Raw genomic sequence first — 17006 nt, 5'->3', positions numbered from 1 at the left:
ACTATGTAAACCACTTAACTAATCTAATTATATTTGTTATTAGTGTTTCGTGTTCCATCTCTACAAAGGTGTACGAGCTGGAGGTGGTATAGGTGATGAAATCGAACCACCTGATGGTGACGATTATGAAGTATACAGAATTATGTTCGACATTACTTTCTTCTTTTTCGTTATCGTCATTCTTTTGGCCATTATCCAAGGTTTGATCATTGACGCTTTCGGTGAACTTCGTGACCAGCTGGAAAAAGTTATTGAAGATATGGATTCCAATTGTTTCATTTGCGGTCTAGATAAAGGATACTTGGATAAAGTGCCGCATGGTTTTGATACTCATGTACAACAAGAACACAACTTGGCCAATTACATGTATGCGGTTCTGCTAGTTTTAATGACAAATTAAATATTCGCCATTTTCTCATTACAGGTTCTTCCTGATGCATCTGATTAACAAACCTGATACGGAATACACCGGTCAAGAAACGTACGTGTGGAATATGTACCAACAAAGATGTTGGGACTTCTTCCCTATGGGTGACTGCTTCCGTAAACAATATGAGGAAGAGATTGGCGGAGGCGGTGGTTAATATTAGGTGTTTAGTTAAGTTTTTCGTTTTGTTGATGCTCAAAGGTTCTGTTAAAGATAATTTTAGACTTGTCTACACACGGCAGCGGTTTTTAATCGAACGTAACTAATATTAAAATTATTAATAATTATTATTAATTGATGGATAATTATTATTAATTCATTGAAACGTACAATGTACATATGGTCGAAGTCGTTATATATCCGAAAGAAAAAGTTAATTTTTTCTTTCTTTGAGATATACATAATTTTCCTGCTATGTCAATTGATATATTGGAAATAGTTTTAATTAATAAAAATAATTATTATAATTAAGATGGCTTTTACTTAGAAACGATTTATAGTGTGTTACCTTGTTAGGTGTATTATTTTTTATTACACAAGTATACACGCTTTTGGATCTGGTTGCTCAGAGTAGTTTTTTTCCGTTTTTCTAAAATTGCTATTCTAAAATTTTACTAAATTCATTATTTTTTGTTTTTAACCATTAACGGCCATTTACTGTAATTCAGTCATTTACACTGCTTAGGATCTGTTCCACGCATTAGGATCCAATAGTAATAGCTCATCATGCTTTCGACCCAAAATCCTTGGTATTTTCGCTATATCTTGATGTAGCCACTCTTCTTACTCATTGCTGGTTTCGCCCAAATTCTGTGGAAAAAATCAAGATGTGAATGCAAAAATATATTTTGAGAGACGTTCGAGATTGGGAAGATTGGAGCTTGTGGTAATTTTGAAACAGATTATCGATTAAGTGCTTGTAATTTGAGGATTCTGATTACCAGAAAAGTTGTGAACAACACGTTGAAACGATGCGCATATGGGCATGCTTCATCAGGCGTTAAACATTTTGTAAACTTCACTCATTAGTTTTCGAATATCAGGTTCGACAAATATTCCTTCTTTGTCACGTACTGGAAAGCTGATCCTTCGCGATTGGGCTCTTTGAGAAAGTTCTTAATAAGGCCAAGTTTAATGTGAAGAGGTGGCAATAAAATGTCCTGTACGTAGATTGGTTATCGTATTGTGCACATCTTTATATCTGAGATTGAAAAGACTCCACCAACAGATCATCCTTCTTATGATCTGTTACTGCAAATGGTTGATTGTTGTGTGATTTTAGTGGAAGGATATCTGAATTCTCTGATAATGCATCTCAATCTCTATCATCACTCAGAAATTTGAGCGTTCGATGAATCAAGGGTGAGAGGTATTTACTAGGTCCCTGACTGCTCTGGTGGTGCGATTAGCTACTCTTTTGTCCTCTGGATCAAAAGAGTCATACACCTGTCAACGGGATCTATTATGTTTTATGAATATATTTTTAGTTCCATATGGAAATCTGTGCAGGTCGAAGAAAAACTTTCTAACTCTAATTTACTGTAATTTGCATAGAATAGAATAATTTGAATCTCTGGCCACCAAAGGCGAAATGAAGTTGCTGAAAATATGCCCTAGCTGTGAATTATTGAAATTTGGGCACTCCGAATTTGAGAATTCTTATTGCGGAAATATTTTGTAGCCTAGTGTGCCAGAATTTAACTAAAAGCTTGCAATGCAATTCTTACTCTTGAATTAAAACTGTTTTGGTTAAACAAAACTTTTGTTTTCATTCCTACCTATTCCTACACAAATCAAAACATTGTTCGAAAGTATAACGCAATATATGACATTTGTAACTAACTTCATGTTGAAGCCACTTTTCAATATATGTAATTTCGTCGAAGTCTGAAAAATTCAGATGATGAAAAAATGTTTTCAGTACGTTGAAAATGTCTCAATTTGTATAAACTAAATCGCATTTGCGAGAAGTTTTACTTCATCATTTCAATTTCAAGAAAAAGGCGGCTAAATGTCATTGAATACCATGTGAACGAATATACTGAAACGAAACGTGAATACTATATTACGGCTATTTGAAGATTATATTACGGCGATTTGATTCTGGGTGGCCAAAAAAATTTGAAGACGAGGATTTGAAGGCATTACTCCTCGATATTCCGTCTAAAACGCAAGAAGAATATGTAGAATTATTGAAAGTAAGACAATAAACAATTTTCAATCACTTGAAGAATATAGAAATGACCCAAAAGCTTGGATATTTTATACTGTATGAATTGAAGCCAAAAGATATTGAAAGACATTTGTCATTTAAAATGTCACTGCAAGGTCTATAACTGGTGATGAAAAGTGGGTCAATAATCTAAAGCAAAATAATCATGGAAACCACCTGGTCATGCATCAATATCAACAGCAAAGGCGAATATCCATAGCTCCAAGCTATGAATCTGCTGGAATAAGCTTGATGAGGCATACTATGAGCTGATAAAACCTAATGAAACCATCAATGAGGATCACTATTGACTACAATTGACGAATTTGAACCAAACGAAAACTTTCGACATATGAGTCGTAATAACGATCCTGAAATACAGAAGTACAGCGGTGAATCTATTGGATTATGTTGCATCGGTGGAAAAGTAAAATTGCCACAAAACATAAAAGTTTCTTGGTAACATTCAAATTTGTATTAGAAATAAGTTAACATAATCTTGAACAATTGCAAATACAAGAACACATTTATCACTTGCTAGGAACGCTGTTACCACTACCAGATGCAGATTATCAATTCTTTCAAATTTATTTTACAAGCAATCCGAATGCAGAATTGAAAGCGAACTATTGTCCAGAAAAGTTGCAAGATGGATGTGATACGAAGTCTATCAGGTATTTTCTAGTATAGGATAAAATAAAACACAGAGAGTTATAATAACATTTACTAATTACCGAAAATGATATGACATCTACAACGTAAGACACATTATTAACAATATATATCTAATAATACTGTTGTAGGCCGATGTCTTAAAATTTACATTATGTACAACAAGAAAGACGTGAATTATTAACATTTCTTCTCTATCAACTTTAACATCAAATACGAATCGAGACAAAATAATAAAAGAACACACATATCTTCCTTAAAAGTAACAATATTTGTACAACGAGAATATAAAAGGTTTTTAAAATATAAAAATCTGCACTAACATTTTTGATTTCCTTTTTAAGTACTATAATCTCACTAACCTCTCAATAAGTATTCTTCAATTTAAAAATATAAAGGCTTAATATTATTTGTTGCGTATCATAGAACACGTCGAGAATATTTAGAATTATTTAAAAGATGTCTTAAACGACTAACATTTCATAAAACACATACAGTTTCCCAAAATATTTAGTATTCGTATAAAATATACGGAGAATAATTTGCATTGGAAAGATCCGTTGCGTATCTTATGTTGTAATAGTAGAAATATTATAGTCACTTGAAATTTCTTTGGTATCGGTTATATTGCAAAATTCCTTCAATTCGGTGGCGCTATCTGCATTCAAAAGAGGTATGTTATCTGATGAGGACAAACTGATTACTTCTGTTGTAGACGATAGCAGGTCTTCATCAGATTTCTCACGTTCCGAATCTTCATCTACTGAGTAATCTAGTTGAGGTAACAACGTTTTTCTTTTAAAGAACATGAACCAATTCTATAAAAAAAAAATACATATTATTAACCGTTAAATTAAAATATTGCATATTTCAATTTGAACTTTTTGAACCACTCCTGTATCTGCTCGATACTATTGATATACCAACAACTAGAGAAACAGTACTTGGAACATTTGCCGACGACACAGTTATCATGGCGAAGAGCAACATAATCAGCAACACCTACAAATAGACTAGAGACTGGAAAATAAAGTTTAATAGCTCCAAATCTCTCCAGGTCAGTTTTGCGTTGCGGCGAAATGACAAAAACCAATATCACTTGACGGATGCCTGATTCCTCAAGCAGAATCAGCTAAATATCTCGGCATACATCTCGATGGTAGGTGAAATTAAAAACATCGTATTAGACAAAAAGCAAAACACCTTAGAACCAAAATAAAACAACTATACTGGTTAGTCGGAAGATACTCTCAACTTGATCTAAAATCAAAGAGGTTGGTTTATCAGTCAATCATAAAGCCTATTTGGACCTATGGAGTGTAAATATGGAGTTGCACTAAAACATCAAACCAACTAGTAATTCAATGTAGCCAAAAAAAAATTCTACGATTAATTACTAATGCTTATAGCTGCGTAACCAACGAAGATCTGTACGATCACCTCGAAATCAAATGGATATACGAAGTGACCGAAGATTTCCCCTTAAAACATGAAATAAAGTTGCTAAATGGCAGCAATGTGGAAGCGCTACAGCTACTGGACAACGAGCAGGAAATCACAAGATTGATGCGAATCAAACCACACCAACTTGTATAGTTTATAAGTCTATTCTTAACTTTAGCTTAAGTTGTTTAATTTTATTTTAATTTGGGAAATACATACTGATTTATTAATCCTGTATTGGCCTTGCTTGTCTATTAATACAAGTACAACAGAACAATAGTAATAAATTAATTTGTAAATTAAGATTGTCTAAGCATATCTAATGTAAGATTTAATTAATTTAAAAAATGGACTTAACGTAATTAATTTAATATTAAATATGCTATTTTGCATTATTTTACTAATATGCGAAGACAGTTTAATAAGTCAGTGACTTTTTGAGTGAATAATATTTTTCCAAAAAAAAAACGTTTTTGCAATTTTTTATTCCTTACGAATAAAATATTTTCTCAAGACCTTCAAAATAGGCGGTTGTTCCAGTGATGATCCCTTCATTTGATTGATTCAATCTCCTCTAAGGGTGATGGCATCGCGATATGAGAAATGGAACTCATTTCTAGCGGACCAAAGGCTGGATGACCCTTCATCTTTCTGGCGACTCTCTAAAAGCCTCGTGGGGAAGACGCAAAACGTCATCCTCCCCTAAAGTCAGCGGAGACAGGAAGTTTCTCAGTCACTGACCACGAAGAGACCAAGCTCCTCGCTAAAACCTATGAGACTATGATGGAACGCCTTCCTCCTGCTTCAAATATTAACGTTACTGTAAACGACGAAATCATTAGGAAGGCCAACTCCGTTCACTCTCAAGTGCCTCCAAGTTATCTTCTAAACCACCAAATAATCAGCAAGATTCCGAAGAAGAAGGCCCCGGGTTTCGATAATATCTATAAGCTCCTCAAATCCCGCTTATCAACCGGACCAGCAGGATTCCTCTCTCAATGAAATATAAGATGCTGGTTCTGCTGCAATAATTCATCTGGCTCTTTGTGGCCTTATCCTATCGCAACAGACATTACCCCTTCGTGCTCTTACTCCCAATTGTCTCTTAACAGTAATAAGTCAGTTAGGATCATGGGATCCGCTGATGGGGTGAGGTTTACTGAGTAGCCCAGAGGCAGTCTCCACATAACCAGTCCAACTCGCTCATTCCTGCAGGTCTCCGCGACCAGGTATCCATAATAGGATTCCCCTACCCTCTTTTAGTCCAACAAAAATACTCTTCGTTCCACTCAAATCTCTTACCACCCAACTTGTAATCTCTTGATGAAACAACACTTTTTCCCACTAAATACTCATGGGCGTTTTAGCTTCAAATCAATATAGAATCCAAAAGCTCTGAATAATATTCACCTATGATTAATCGTCCTTTTAACATTTTCAATACCAGTCGACCACGTACATCCCAAAAAATTTTGCCTACCCACAGACTAGGCACGAACAAAATAGGACTTGCCCCACTAGTTTGATTGTTCCTTCGTCTTAGTATGATCGAATGTTAACAATCGCGACACTCATCGTGTAGATAGGTTTTTCCTAACTAAATATTCATGTAAAATGTGAGTATGTAAAATCTGCTCAGTTGAAGATAAGCATTTTATCGATGATTTCTTACATGAGGACCTATTTAGAGCGTAATAAAGCGATTTCAATTCCAGAGTATTTATCAAGGTTTTTATTGGTTTCGGTCAGGTTTTTTCGTAAAAACAACGCTTAATCGGCACACGAAAATCACTTTTTCCATTTTTGTTAAAGGTTGGAGGGTAGGATTGGAGGTTGTCTGGTGTCAAACACAAACTAAATGACGCGGCTTACTCAAAATCTCGCAGTAGTTTATCAATTTTACAATTTACTACGCGGTAGAACTACAAGTTACTACACGGGGGAATCAAAAAGTCACTGACAAAACAAACTGCCCTTGTATGTTATATAAATAAAAATTTTATATATATAAAAATGTTTTCATCCTTACATATATCAAAACTTTTATAAATATTGTTTAACACCTTCGAATACTTTGCATATATTTGTCAGCACATGCTGTGTCACAACACATCGTGTGTACAACTAAACGAATTAATTATAAAAATTATTACACCACGCATTTACACTAGTTATTACGAAAATTCACCTTTACAGATACAAATAACAGGTCAATTTAAAAGTCCCCGGTCTGACACATAGATGGCGCTACTAGAATTAAATCCATGTTTTTTAGTTAACCCTTAAAAGATGCGTTTATACATTTATTATAATAAATAGTACAAATATAATAAATATATAAATAAAGCTGTCGGAGGCAACTTTTGTTATTGTGAAAAAAATGGATAAAAAGAAATTTTGCGTGTTGATAAAGTATTGCTTTATGAAGGGAAAACATATAGTTGAAGCAAAAACTTGACTTGATGCCGAGTTTCCGGACAATGCTCTAGGAAAATCATTCATCAAGGATTGGTATGCTAAGGTTAGCCGTGGTGACATGAGCACCGAAGACGGTGAACGCACTGGACGCCCAAAAGAGGTTGTTACCGACGAAAATATTTAAAAAATCCACAAAATGATTTTGAATGACCGTAAATTGAAATTGAATGAAACACTCTAAATATATCAACTGAATGTGTACATCATATCATTCACGAATATTTGGGTATAAGAAAGCTTTGTCCAAAGTGGGTGCCACGCGAGCTCTTGACTTTTGAGCAAAAGCAACGACGAGTTGATGATTCGGAGCAGCGTTTGAAGATGATCAAGCGTAATAAACCCGAGTTTTTGAGTCGATATGTGACAATGGATGAAACGTGGCTCCATCATTTCACTCCGAAGTCCAATCCACGATCATCCGAATGAACTGCACAGGATGAACCCACTTCAAAGCGTAGAGAAACGCAACGGTCGGCTGGCAACGTTATGGCGTCTGTATTTTGGGATGCGCATGGAATAATTTTCATTGATTACCTTGAAAAAGGAAATACCATCAACAGCGACTATTACATAGCGTTATTGGGCCGTTTTAAGGACGCAATCGGCGAAAAACGGCCGCATTTGAAGAAAAAGAAGGTTTTGCTTCACTAAGACAACGCCCCGTGTCACAAGACAGTCAAAATGATGGCAAAAATCCATAAATTGGGCTTCGAATTGCTTCTTCATCCACCGTATTCTCCAGATCTGGCCCCCGGCGACTATTTCCTGTTCTCAGATCTCAAAAGTATGCTCGCTGATGAGAAATTTTTATCGAATGAAGATGTGATCGCCGAAAATGAGGCCTATTTTGAAGCAAAAGACAAATCGTATTACAAAAATGGTATCGAAAAGTTGGAGGGTCGCTATAATCAGTGTATCACCCCTGAAGGGAAAATGTTAAAAAAAAAACTAATTTTGCCAAAAAAATGTGTTTTACTATGGTAGACCGGGAACTTTTCAATTGACCTGTTAAGATAAGTACATTAAATAGAAAATTAATCGAAATCAATTTTGGCTATTTCCGAGTCTCAAAACTGTCCATAACCCAGATGAAGGTAAAAGAACTAAAGTTCTTTTTATCCCAACACAATAAATAAATTGTGAAAAACTGTTGTAACAAAGATGGTAGAGTCTAGAGAACAGCTGCTGAAGAAATATAGACATTACGATTTCATCTTCGACAAAAGCATCTCATGACCAATGATAGCACCAGTGAATATTAATAAATGACCAACTCCCATCGGATGTTTAATATCTTCTATTACCTTCCAATATCTTCTAATAATTTAAAGCATCTAAACCGGCGTCTTACTTGGAAGAAGCCTATAGTCGCTAAAACGAAAACTTGAATATAAAGTAAACCATAAATAATGTCAATGTAATGATTGTCGGGCGCAGATCGAAGTTATCCTTGGAGATATTACTGTAGAAATACTGTAACATGTACAAATTAATAGATAGGACCATTTGGTCCTACGGAGTCCAACTAATCCCCTAGTTCCAATACAATCGCTAGCTCCAATAGAAAATGTTGGTGAATGCTATAGTCGATACGAACCACATCTTTGGTGAAGTGATACAACGTGATATCCCTCTAGAACCCATAACGAGTATAATTCTAAGGATTAGTGTTAAGTACTTCGAAATTGTTTGTCCAATGTACTTGCCAATTAACTAAATGTAAGTAATAACAGTGCGTAGACTAAAACGCTACTACCATTTAGGGATGTCGGCCCGTTTCAAATTAAGTACTAATAACTTAAATAATCAAATAATAAAAACAAAAATATCGATATATACCGACAGTATTTACTATAACATCCGATCTTATTTAGAAAAAGCAAAGTTTAGAATAAGATATGATTTTTTATAGGAGATCACTTAATTTAAAGATTAATTATCATAAGAAATATTTATTACCCACTGGGCAGATTGTTAAACCACTAAAAGTAATAAAAATATATTGCAACAAAAATATATTATTGTTAAGAAACCAGTAGTACAATACGCATTTCATTACAAATGATTTAATAATTAAACACGAGAGAAATGTCGCAGATATTTTTATTCAGCAGTGTACGTGTTATAAGGTCAGATGAAATTTCAATTTTATCTACGACTTACCAATAGCATTGAAGTTGTACTTTGTAGATAAGAAAGCTCTGTACTCTCATGGCTCGCATCCAAAGCCAACGGTGTAATGAACCAGTTCAAAACAAAAATAAGCTGCATCATACAAAGCGACTTCAAACAATTCCTCGCTGATTTCAAGCCGGTCAGTTCCTCGTCTATGTAGGTAATCCCGTCGTCTTTTTTCTCCTTTAAACTCTCCAGCTCTTTGTTGAGGGCTTGCAGCGATTCACTGTGGTAGTGGTAGCCCAACTTAGACACCTCCAGGTTTTCTATTTTGATCATGGCACTGATCGCATAAATTGTGGTCAAAATTAACAGCACGCATATGGGAATCATGAAATTCAGAATCATTCCCCTGTGCATCGATTTGAAACAAAATTTTTTCGTTTCAAAACTCTTTGGCACCGCATAGTAAGTCGTCTGAAAAAAACATATTTTTGATGGCAATTTGTTTCGTTTATTTCAATGACAATACCAGCGTTAAAATTGGCGGTAACAAATGCGTCGCTAGTGTATACCAATTAATATTTTTAAATAATAAAGATATCCATGTCCTACAGAACTTCTTGTATATATACAAACAATATAAAAATATCCATATTGCCGTATGATGATGAAAAATATTAATTAGAATAGCTATAAGTAAACAATTCTCTGTGTTTTTTGTGGACTAGAAAAAATAATATTTTATATCTGTTAATAATCTATAAAATGTAATACTCACATAAACTCCTAACATAAAAATAAGATTCGACAAGAACATAGTTACAAATATATGGATTACTATTAGCATCATGCTTATCTTTCTTCCTTTGTAATATTTCTTGAGCAAAACGCAAAATAGCGTGAGTAGTTGAGCTGCACAACTCATCACAGATCCAATAATAATTATACCGGTACCATAACTTTTAGAATTTCGTCCATTACCTCCATAGTATACATACATTATATTGTCGATACAATTGTGGTCCTTCAGATCAGCGTCGGCTAAAGAATCATCAGGTAACTCCAGATTCGGTAAAACATCAACAGCATAAGATTTTGCTTTCATCGTGTCGGGATTTGGTACTATTAAGGCGTCCGATTTAAAACTCTCTTTAGAATTATTGCTAATATCATAATCGTAATTCATATAATAATAATCATCTAGTGATTGTTTAGTTGTTGAATTTCTAAGGGAACTACCTACAAAACAGCTACTTTTAAAACAAATAACTTTTATTTAGCGGTGTCTTACCAAAAATGGATGGATAAATAGAGCAACCACATATTATATACAACACTATCATCATTGAGAGAAAAATAAACTAAAAAACTGTTACATTAGGGATGCTGACGGTAACTGAACGATCAGAGATTCCAAAATTCATCGGACCAAACAAACAGAGATGACGAATAAAGACCGCAACAACCTGAACATTCCTTTGGGATGCTAGAAGCCGCTTGCGCTGTATGACAATCGATACAGCTAAAACCAGCCAGATTCGTCAATTCGAAGCAGGCTGCTCTATTATTTTCGCCTATTATAAATATTTTTATTCAACTTCTTGTATTAATAAATTACCGATTGTAAATTAAGGTATTGATGTGGCTAGAAACGGTATCTCTTAAATATTTAAATAACTGGCAAGCGAACATTAGTTAGGGTAAAACTTTATGCCGCCTTATAAATAATAAAGCTATATTGGAAAATATTTAAAGAACAAGTAATTGAAAAAAAAATTATCTTTAAAAATAAAGGTCAAATACATTAAATTATCTTTATTTAATCTTGGATAAGGTGATGTGTTAACATTTAATAATAAAATTATACAACAAAAATACTCAAAAGAAACTTATAATAAATAATAATCAATAATTGCTTTAGGTTTTATATTTAATAAACATTTTTAAACCAATAGATTGTTTTATAAGCAATAATCGCGGAGAAGCAGCAAGTTTTTATATTTTAATAGTCTCCTTTTTACCCACTAGGGTTTATCTGAACTGGACCTACTGTTTAACGTGAGATCCGAACCTCGGAATTAAACCTACCGATTGGCGAGTGACCAACCATTAGATTAGATTAGATTAGATTAGATATCATGCCAGAAGACAGCTGGTCTTACTCAGCCTGGTTACTGGCGTAACTGGGTTCATTTTCCTTGTCGGATTTTGCACTCTTACCTAATGACAATCACAAACAGAATCCGCGACTATCACAACGGAGGACCGTCGTGTCGCCTTTACCAGTATGCTCATTAGCCAGAACTTAGGTTTCTAACTCCCTAAGAGGGACATTATTCCAAATATTTAGAAATATCAAAAGGATTGACCTTAATTACTCGTTGTTTTGAAATCTTGATAGGCCTAGGGTGTTCCAACCAACCAAGCCGCATTATTAATCCATAGGCGATACTCGAAACGTGTATTTCTCAACCATTACACTGATATTAGTACCACAATAGTTTCTTACCAATAATAGTCAGCACTACATGCTGACCGCAACTGTGGCTCATATTGTACATGTGCTACATATATCTGCGAGAAGTTCGGTAATATACGTTATACAGACTGCCTCATCGTTGTTCTTTAATCAAATAATTTTACTTTTTTCCAAATTGTATTTTGGTCCAGAAATGTCAAAAATCGATTTTCATATTTTCAAAATTTAGGCATTTTAAGAATATGTCGAAATATTTCGGAGTTACAGCAACTTTTAGCGTGGCATGTACACTCCAAAAATCAAAATATTAATGAGTCATTAAGTTGTTAAGTAATAAAAATATTGTCCGATACTAGAACGACTGCCACCGGTAACCAATAACCGCAGTGATACCTAAACTGCCCGAAGAATGTTCAGTTCTGCGATAGCAGCAACGTACTAGTAGATACTCTCTTAGCATCAAATAAGAATTGATAATAAGACAAAATTAATCTTACTTGTCTTAAGCTAGAGAAGGACACTACGTTTTAAGATGGAAGAGTTACAATCTGCCAGTCGTTTAGTTCTCAAGTTCCTGTTTTCTGTAACACTCTTGTTATAGAGAAACTAAAACAACTCCTTTATTATTCCTGAGTTATCCAATTTCTTGAGTTCGATAACCTCGTTTACATTACCTTGATAATTTTTTTTGTTTAGATTTTTAGTCAATATGAATCAGGTCAATCAATTAAGGAAATAGACATGTAAAACACGCCTATTATAGGAAAATAAAACAATAAATAAGGGGAAAATATTTATTTTTGAGACACTGAATACGCCTATTAGGATATCAATTTCTAACAATAACTTAAAGCTAGGCAAACGATATTTCACGTTATCCCATCAAAATGAATTTTAAACAGACATATTTTCCCCGTCTTTTATACTGAAAAAATAAAATAATAATACGCCAAGAAAATGAACGAGAACTTAATACATTCGTTCTTGTATTAAGATCCTCCAATGGAAGAAAGCAAAACTGACGATTTCGATCAAAAATAAAAATATATAAATATATTATTATTTCTACCAGACCAGTAGTAGACACTGCTTAAAATTCGCTTTGAATGTCGTTGATGAACACTTAACTGATTAAGTTTTATGATAGAAATAACTATTTACAAGTAAAATATTACCGCAACGCAGTAATATTCAAAAAGAAATCCTTACATTTTCTTAATGAACTGCCGTCGAAATTATCCTATACATTAATAATAAGTTACTTTTTGTTTAATTTAATATAATCAACATATAATTTAAATGAACCACAGAAACATATGTACAAGAATTTCTCCTCTTAATCACAAACACACACCACATCACACACATATACACTAAAAGCGCTAAAAAATGTGTATAAAAAAATAGAAGACGAATTGCACGATTGCGATAATATTTTACATTTAGATCAGGTTTCGTATGATTCGTAGCGGGAGAGCATTATTACTTTTATACATACGTGAAGTTGAATTTGTGCAGAGGTATTTCTTCACCCTAAAAAGGAAAACTCTCCAAACTCACTCACTAAACTAAAATATTTTGTTTGTTGAATATTGTTAATATACTTCGGCCAATGATCCAAATCCCGTTTGTTCGGTAAACCATAATTTACAGTAATTGTTGTTCCAGTATGAATAACAATTAAATGTGACGTCAGTCGACACTCACATTATAAATTTCTATACCAGGGGATACCTTATTTCCAGCAAAGTATGGACAACATAAACTGTTCATCCATTTTCACGTACATACTGTTTCCGGTTTCCCGCTATTAGGAGCCTGAATTAAAAATATATTTATAGTTGCTAATTCAAACCTCCATCAACAATTATATACTTCTGAGATTGATTGCATTTTCAGAGGACTTGTGCTACTACAAGGAGTAGTATCACCTCCTGCACTACTACATGAATCTTCTCCATTTATAGAATTATTAGAATTATCGTCAAACTAAAAAATATAACGATATTAAAATATTATCGCTTTTACCTGTTACAATCATACAGAATTCGGTTCGTTCGACAATCTACTTTTTTTATTTGTAACAGTATCGGGGACTTCGTTTGATAATCGTTTGCGAGACTCTGGTGGTGCTCCATTCTTGTTATTAGTGAGGCTAGTTTTTCTTTCTCTCTTAATTACCCCCGGTGGAAGATATTGTTGTAACTAAAATTACCACAAAACAGATCACTCAACAATGTTAAGACTAAACTGTAAAGGTGCTGTTTCTAATGTTAATGTGCTCTAATGTTATTACAAAAGAAACTACAATTTTCTTACCTGCTTCCTCCGAACATGCCGTGCCTCTAAAGACATTGTGGGTTTAAGCATTTGAATATTTGCTGCAGATTTATTTACAGTTTCTGTAAACTGTACAATATCTCTAGTAAGATCTACATGTAAACCTTTTATTTCTTTGAATTCTAATCCTATAAACCACATAGAACAGAAGTTTTTAGGATCTCTTTGCGATTCTGGCATCGTAAAACATTCTGGATTAATATGGGCCAAAGTTATTGCTTCATTACGTTCCAAGGTTTCTACAAAACTTTGGCATTATGGTGTCGTCTTTTCAGATAATTTTATGATTTACATACGTATCAAAAATCTTATTTTGCTTTCCACTAAACCAGTCCACTCCAAATGCTCCTTTGAAGTAGTTGAACTAGCAATTAAAATAACGAAATGACGGTATTTCATAAAAAATTGAGGTGGTTCAAACAATTTATCCCATGTGGCCTTGCCTATCATTATTTCATCAGTTATTTGCAAGCCAAGTTTAAATTCTTCCATAATTACTGCTCGTGTTGATTGAGAAACATTAAAAGTAGAATTCTGCTGAGGATATGCTGGAGTAATTATTGGCATGAGATGATATCTGTCTTGAATATTCACCTGCATTTAGAAAAACATAACTGTAAAGTATTCTAACACGACTTAAACAACAACAAAAAATTTAATGCATGTCTTACCAAAGTTTTGTATTAAATCTAAAATTACCATTACCAAAACCCTGGAAATAAAGAAAACATTTTGGAAAAGTTCCTTTCTATCTAATATAAATATTAAAAACAAGCTGAATCAAATTAAGAAAATAACTTTCCCAAAAATAGAATACCTATAATTCAAGGTCAATACTAAATGCAATATATAGAAAACATGTTAATAAACAAACAAATTAAAAAGCTACAAACCCTGGGATCCCATGTTGAAAATCCTAAACTAACATTTGAGGGCTGTGTAAGGAACACAGGTTGAGGCCATTGCCACTTAGAAAAAATTAAAAAAAACTTGTAAACTAAAGTAGCTGGAGCAGCATTAGGATATAACTGACATGTTCTAGCAACCAACATTGCCCATGAAACACCTCCTAAATATCCTAGAATGTTACTGTATATACCATGTTCTAAAAAAATAAATATAATTATACTTTTATCAAAATAAATATTGATAATTTGGTATTGAAAAAATCTTTACTTTTTGCCCAAAGCTTAATTGCTCTAAGAGTCAGTCTAAAATTATCTATATTAGGGACTAAACGAAGAATTTCATCTGTTACACGGCAACCATTTAAACTCCTGACACATTTTTGATCGAGATTTTTTAACAAATTATCATCTCTTAAATCCATTGAATCGGGAATTTCCTTCTGTTGCAGTCTAGCAAAGAGCATATCTATTTCTATACCATCAAAATTCATCTTAATTACTGGCACAAAAGCCTCTTCAACTGCCTACAATAGTCATATATCCTTTAAACAATCACAACACTATAAAATCACTTACCCTCAGTTCTGTTACTTCTGGTTGCATTTTCAGCAAATCATAAAATGAATGAAAAAAGTCTAACCTTGAAATATGTTTTGGGGCTACACAAAGAGCATCAATATCAGCACCTTTATTGTGTACTCCAAGCCTATAACTCCCAAATGTATAAACTTTACCACCTACACTTTCAGCAACACTTTCTGGCATATTATTTTTTATTGACAAATCTTTAATCCACTGTTTAACAAGTGTATAAAGTTTTCCCAAAATATACATGCGATGATCAAGTTCGTCCTTTGATTCAAATACATCAAAAGGTACAAGTGCATCTTCAAGTTCTTTAGTCCTAATTAAATCAATTTCTTTTGGAGGAGCTGCAGAGATAGCCGAAGTCATTCCTAATGTCTTATCATCAGATTTATTCTCCTTATTGTTCAAAGAATAGTTTCCAGATTGGGACCACATGATGGCTTTTTAACCTATCCTTATTCCGGATGAAAATACTTAAAAAGAATTGTTTATTTGCAGCACGACTTATAACATAGATATAAATGTGATGTCACTTTAACCATTTCAATGATTACAAAGAAATATCCAAGAGCTTAAAAGAAAAGAAAAACAATGTCAAAATCAATATTCCATGATATCAATAAACTTATTGTCTAAAGCATACTCACGTTTTATTCTGTCCTTTTTCTTTTTCCAAATAAATAGAAAAACTTTTAATTAAAAAAATATACTAAAACAGAAGATAAAATTGAAAATATATATTTACTCAGACATTAAAAAAACGTCGAAGTCAGCCATATTACACAGCAGTATAGCCAACCTTAGCCAACCTAAATATATATTTCTAAATAATTCTAAATAAATTTCTAAATTTTCATGGTTTATATATATCGAAGGAAACATATTCGATTTCAAATAATTACTTTTATTTTTCATTTATAATCAAAATTATTGAATTAAGATACTATTATGTGTAATTCTTTAAAATTATAAATAAACCGTTATTATTCAAATTTTCGTTGGTCATCCTTGCTTTTTGTTGACATATAAAAATATAAAGAGTAGTGTTGGGAACTATCGACTGAAAACGACTAACGACTTTTTAATAATTGACTATTTTTTACTATCCACTGTTTCAGTCCCTATTTTTGGTTCGATTGATTTTACTATTTTTACCAGTTTCATTTAACTGTTTTCAGTCGCTGTTTTCGGTCCGACTGATTTTGTTACTATTTGTACCTAATACATAGATTTATATGTAATATATGCAGTTTTATGATTTTTTTTGTAGTTTGCTTGTAAATAACAATTTATAGTATATTAATATAGCAGCATTTTGAACGATATATTTCAAGATTGTTA

At 33.2% G+C, this 17006-nt stretch overlaps 3 protein-coding genes across 6 annotated transcripts in view; 1 reads left to right on the top strand and 2 right to left on the bottom strand.

Moving 5' to 3' along the window:
- RyR (Ryanodine receptor) overlaps positions 1-898 on the top strand; it is a 63410-nt gene extending 62512 nt beyond the window's left edge. For all 3 annotated transcript variants that reach the window (XM_076406634.1, XM_076406633.1, XM_076406632.1), the window contains 2 exons: positions 44-366; positions 425-898. In XM_076406634.1, coding sequence (XP_076262749.1) covers positions 44-366; positions 425-584 — 483 coding nt within the window. In that variant the 3' untranslated portion in view covers positions 585-898. The remainder of the gene's footprint in view (positions 1-43; positions 367-424) is intronic.
- Positions 899-3743: 2845 nt separating this feature from the next.
- LOC143197872 (uncharacterized) lies at positions 3744-10779 on the bottom strand. Its single transcript, XM_076406644.1, has 5 exons — positions 10642-10779; positions 10129-10589; positions 9880-10074; positions 9396-9824; positions 3744-4129 (listed from the first exon to the last, which is right to left on the bottom strand). The coding sequence occupies exons 1-5, from the start codon at positions 10694-10696 to the stop codon at positions 3881-3883; spliced, it is 1389 nt and encodes a 462-aa protein (XP_076262759.1). The 5' UTR covers positions 10697-10779; the 3' UTR covers positions 3744-3880.
- A 1830-nt stretch (positions 10780-12609) lies between these two features.
- On the bottom strand, positions 12610-16484 carry hrg (poly(A) polymerase hiiragi). Of its 2 annotated transcripts, XR_013006095.1 has the most exons (10): positions 16313-16484; positions 15654-16236; positions 15346-15601; positions 15063-15274; positions 14466-14763; positions 14149-14408; positions 13873-14034; positions 13705-13818; positions 13434-13647; positions 12610-13362 (listed from the first exon to the last, which is right to left on the bottom strand). XR_013006095.1 is itself a non-coding variant. In XM_076406631.1 (9 exons), the coding sequence occupies exons 2-9, from the start codon at positions 16098-16100 to the stop codon at positions 13609-13611; spliced, it is 1788 nt and encodes a 595-aa protein (XP_076262746.1). In that variant the 5' UTR covers positions 16101-16236; positions 16313-16484; the 3' UTR covers positions 12610-13608. The 2 variants fall into 2 exon arrangements, 1 of the variants encoding a protein (XP_076262746.1); XM_076406631.1 differs by having other exon boundaries at positions 12610-13647.
- Between the last annotated feature and the right edge of the window lie 522 nt (positions 16485-17006).

The sequence above is a fragment of the Rhynchophorus ferrugineus genome, unplaced genomic scaffold (genome assembly GCF_030347505.1).
Source record: "Rhynchophorus ferrugineus isolate W39M unplaced genomic scaffold, kcgeb_rfMv2 rfM6, whole genome shotgun sequence".
In the NCBI taxonomy this organism is placed as follows: domain Eukaryota; kingdom Metazoa; phylum Arthropoda; class Insecta; order Coleoptera; family Curculionidae; genus Rhynchophorus; species Rhynchophorus ferrugineus.
The sequence above is the reverse complement of the archived record's forward strand: the minus strand, read 5'-3'. Positions and strand labels throughout refer to the sequence as shown.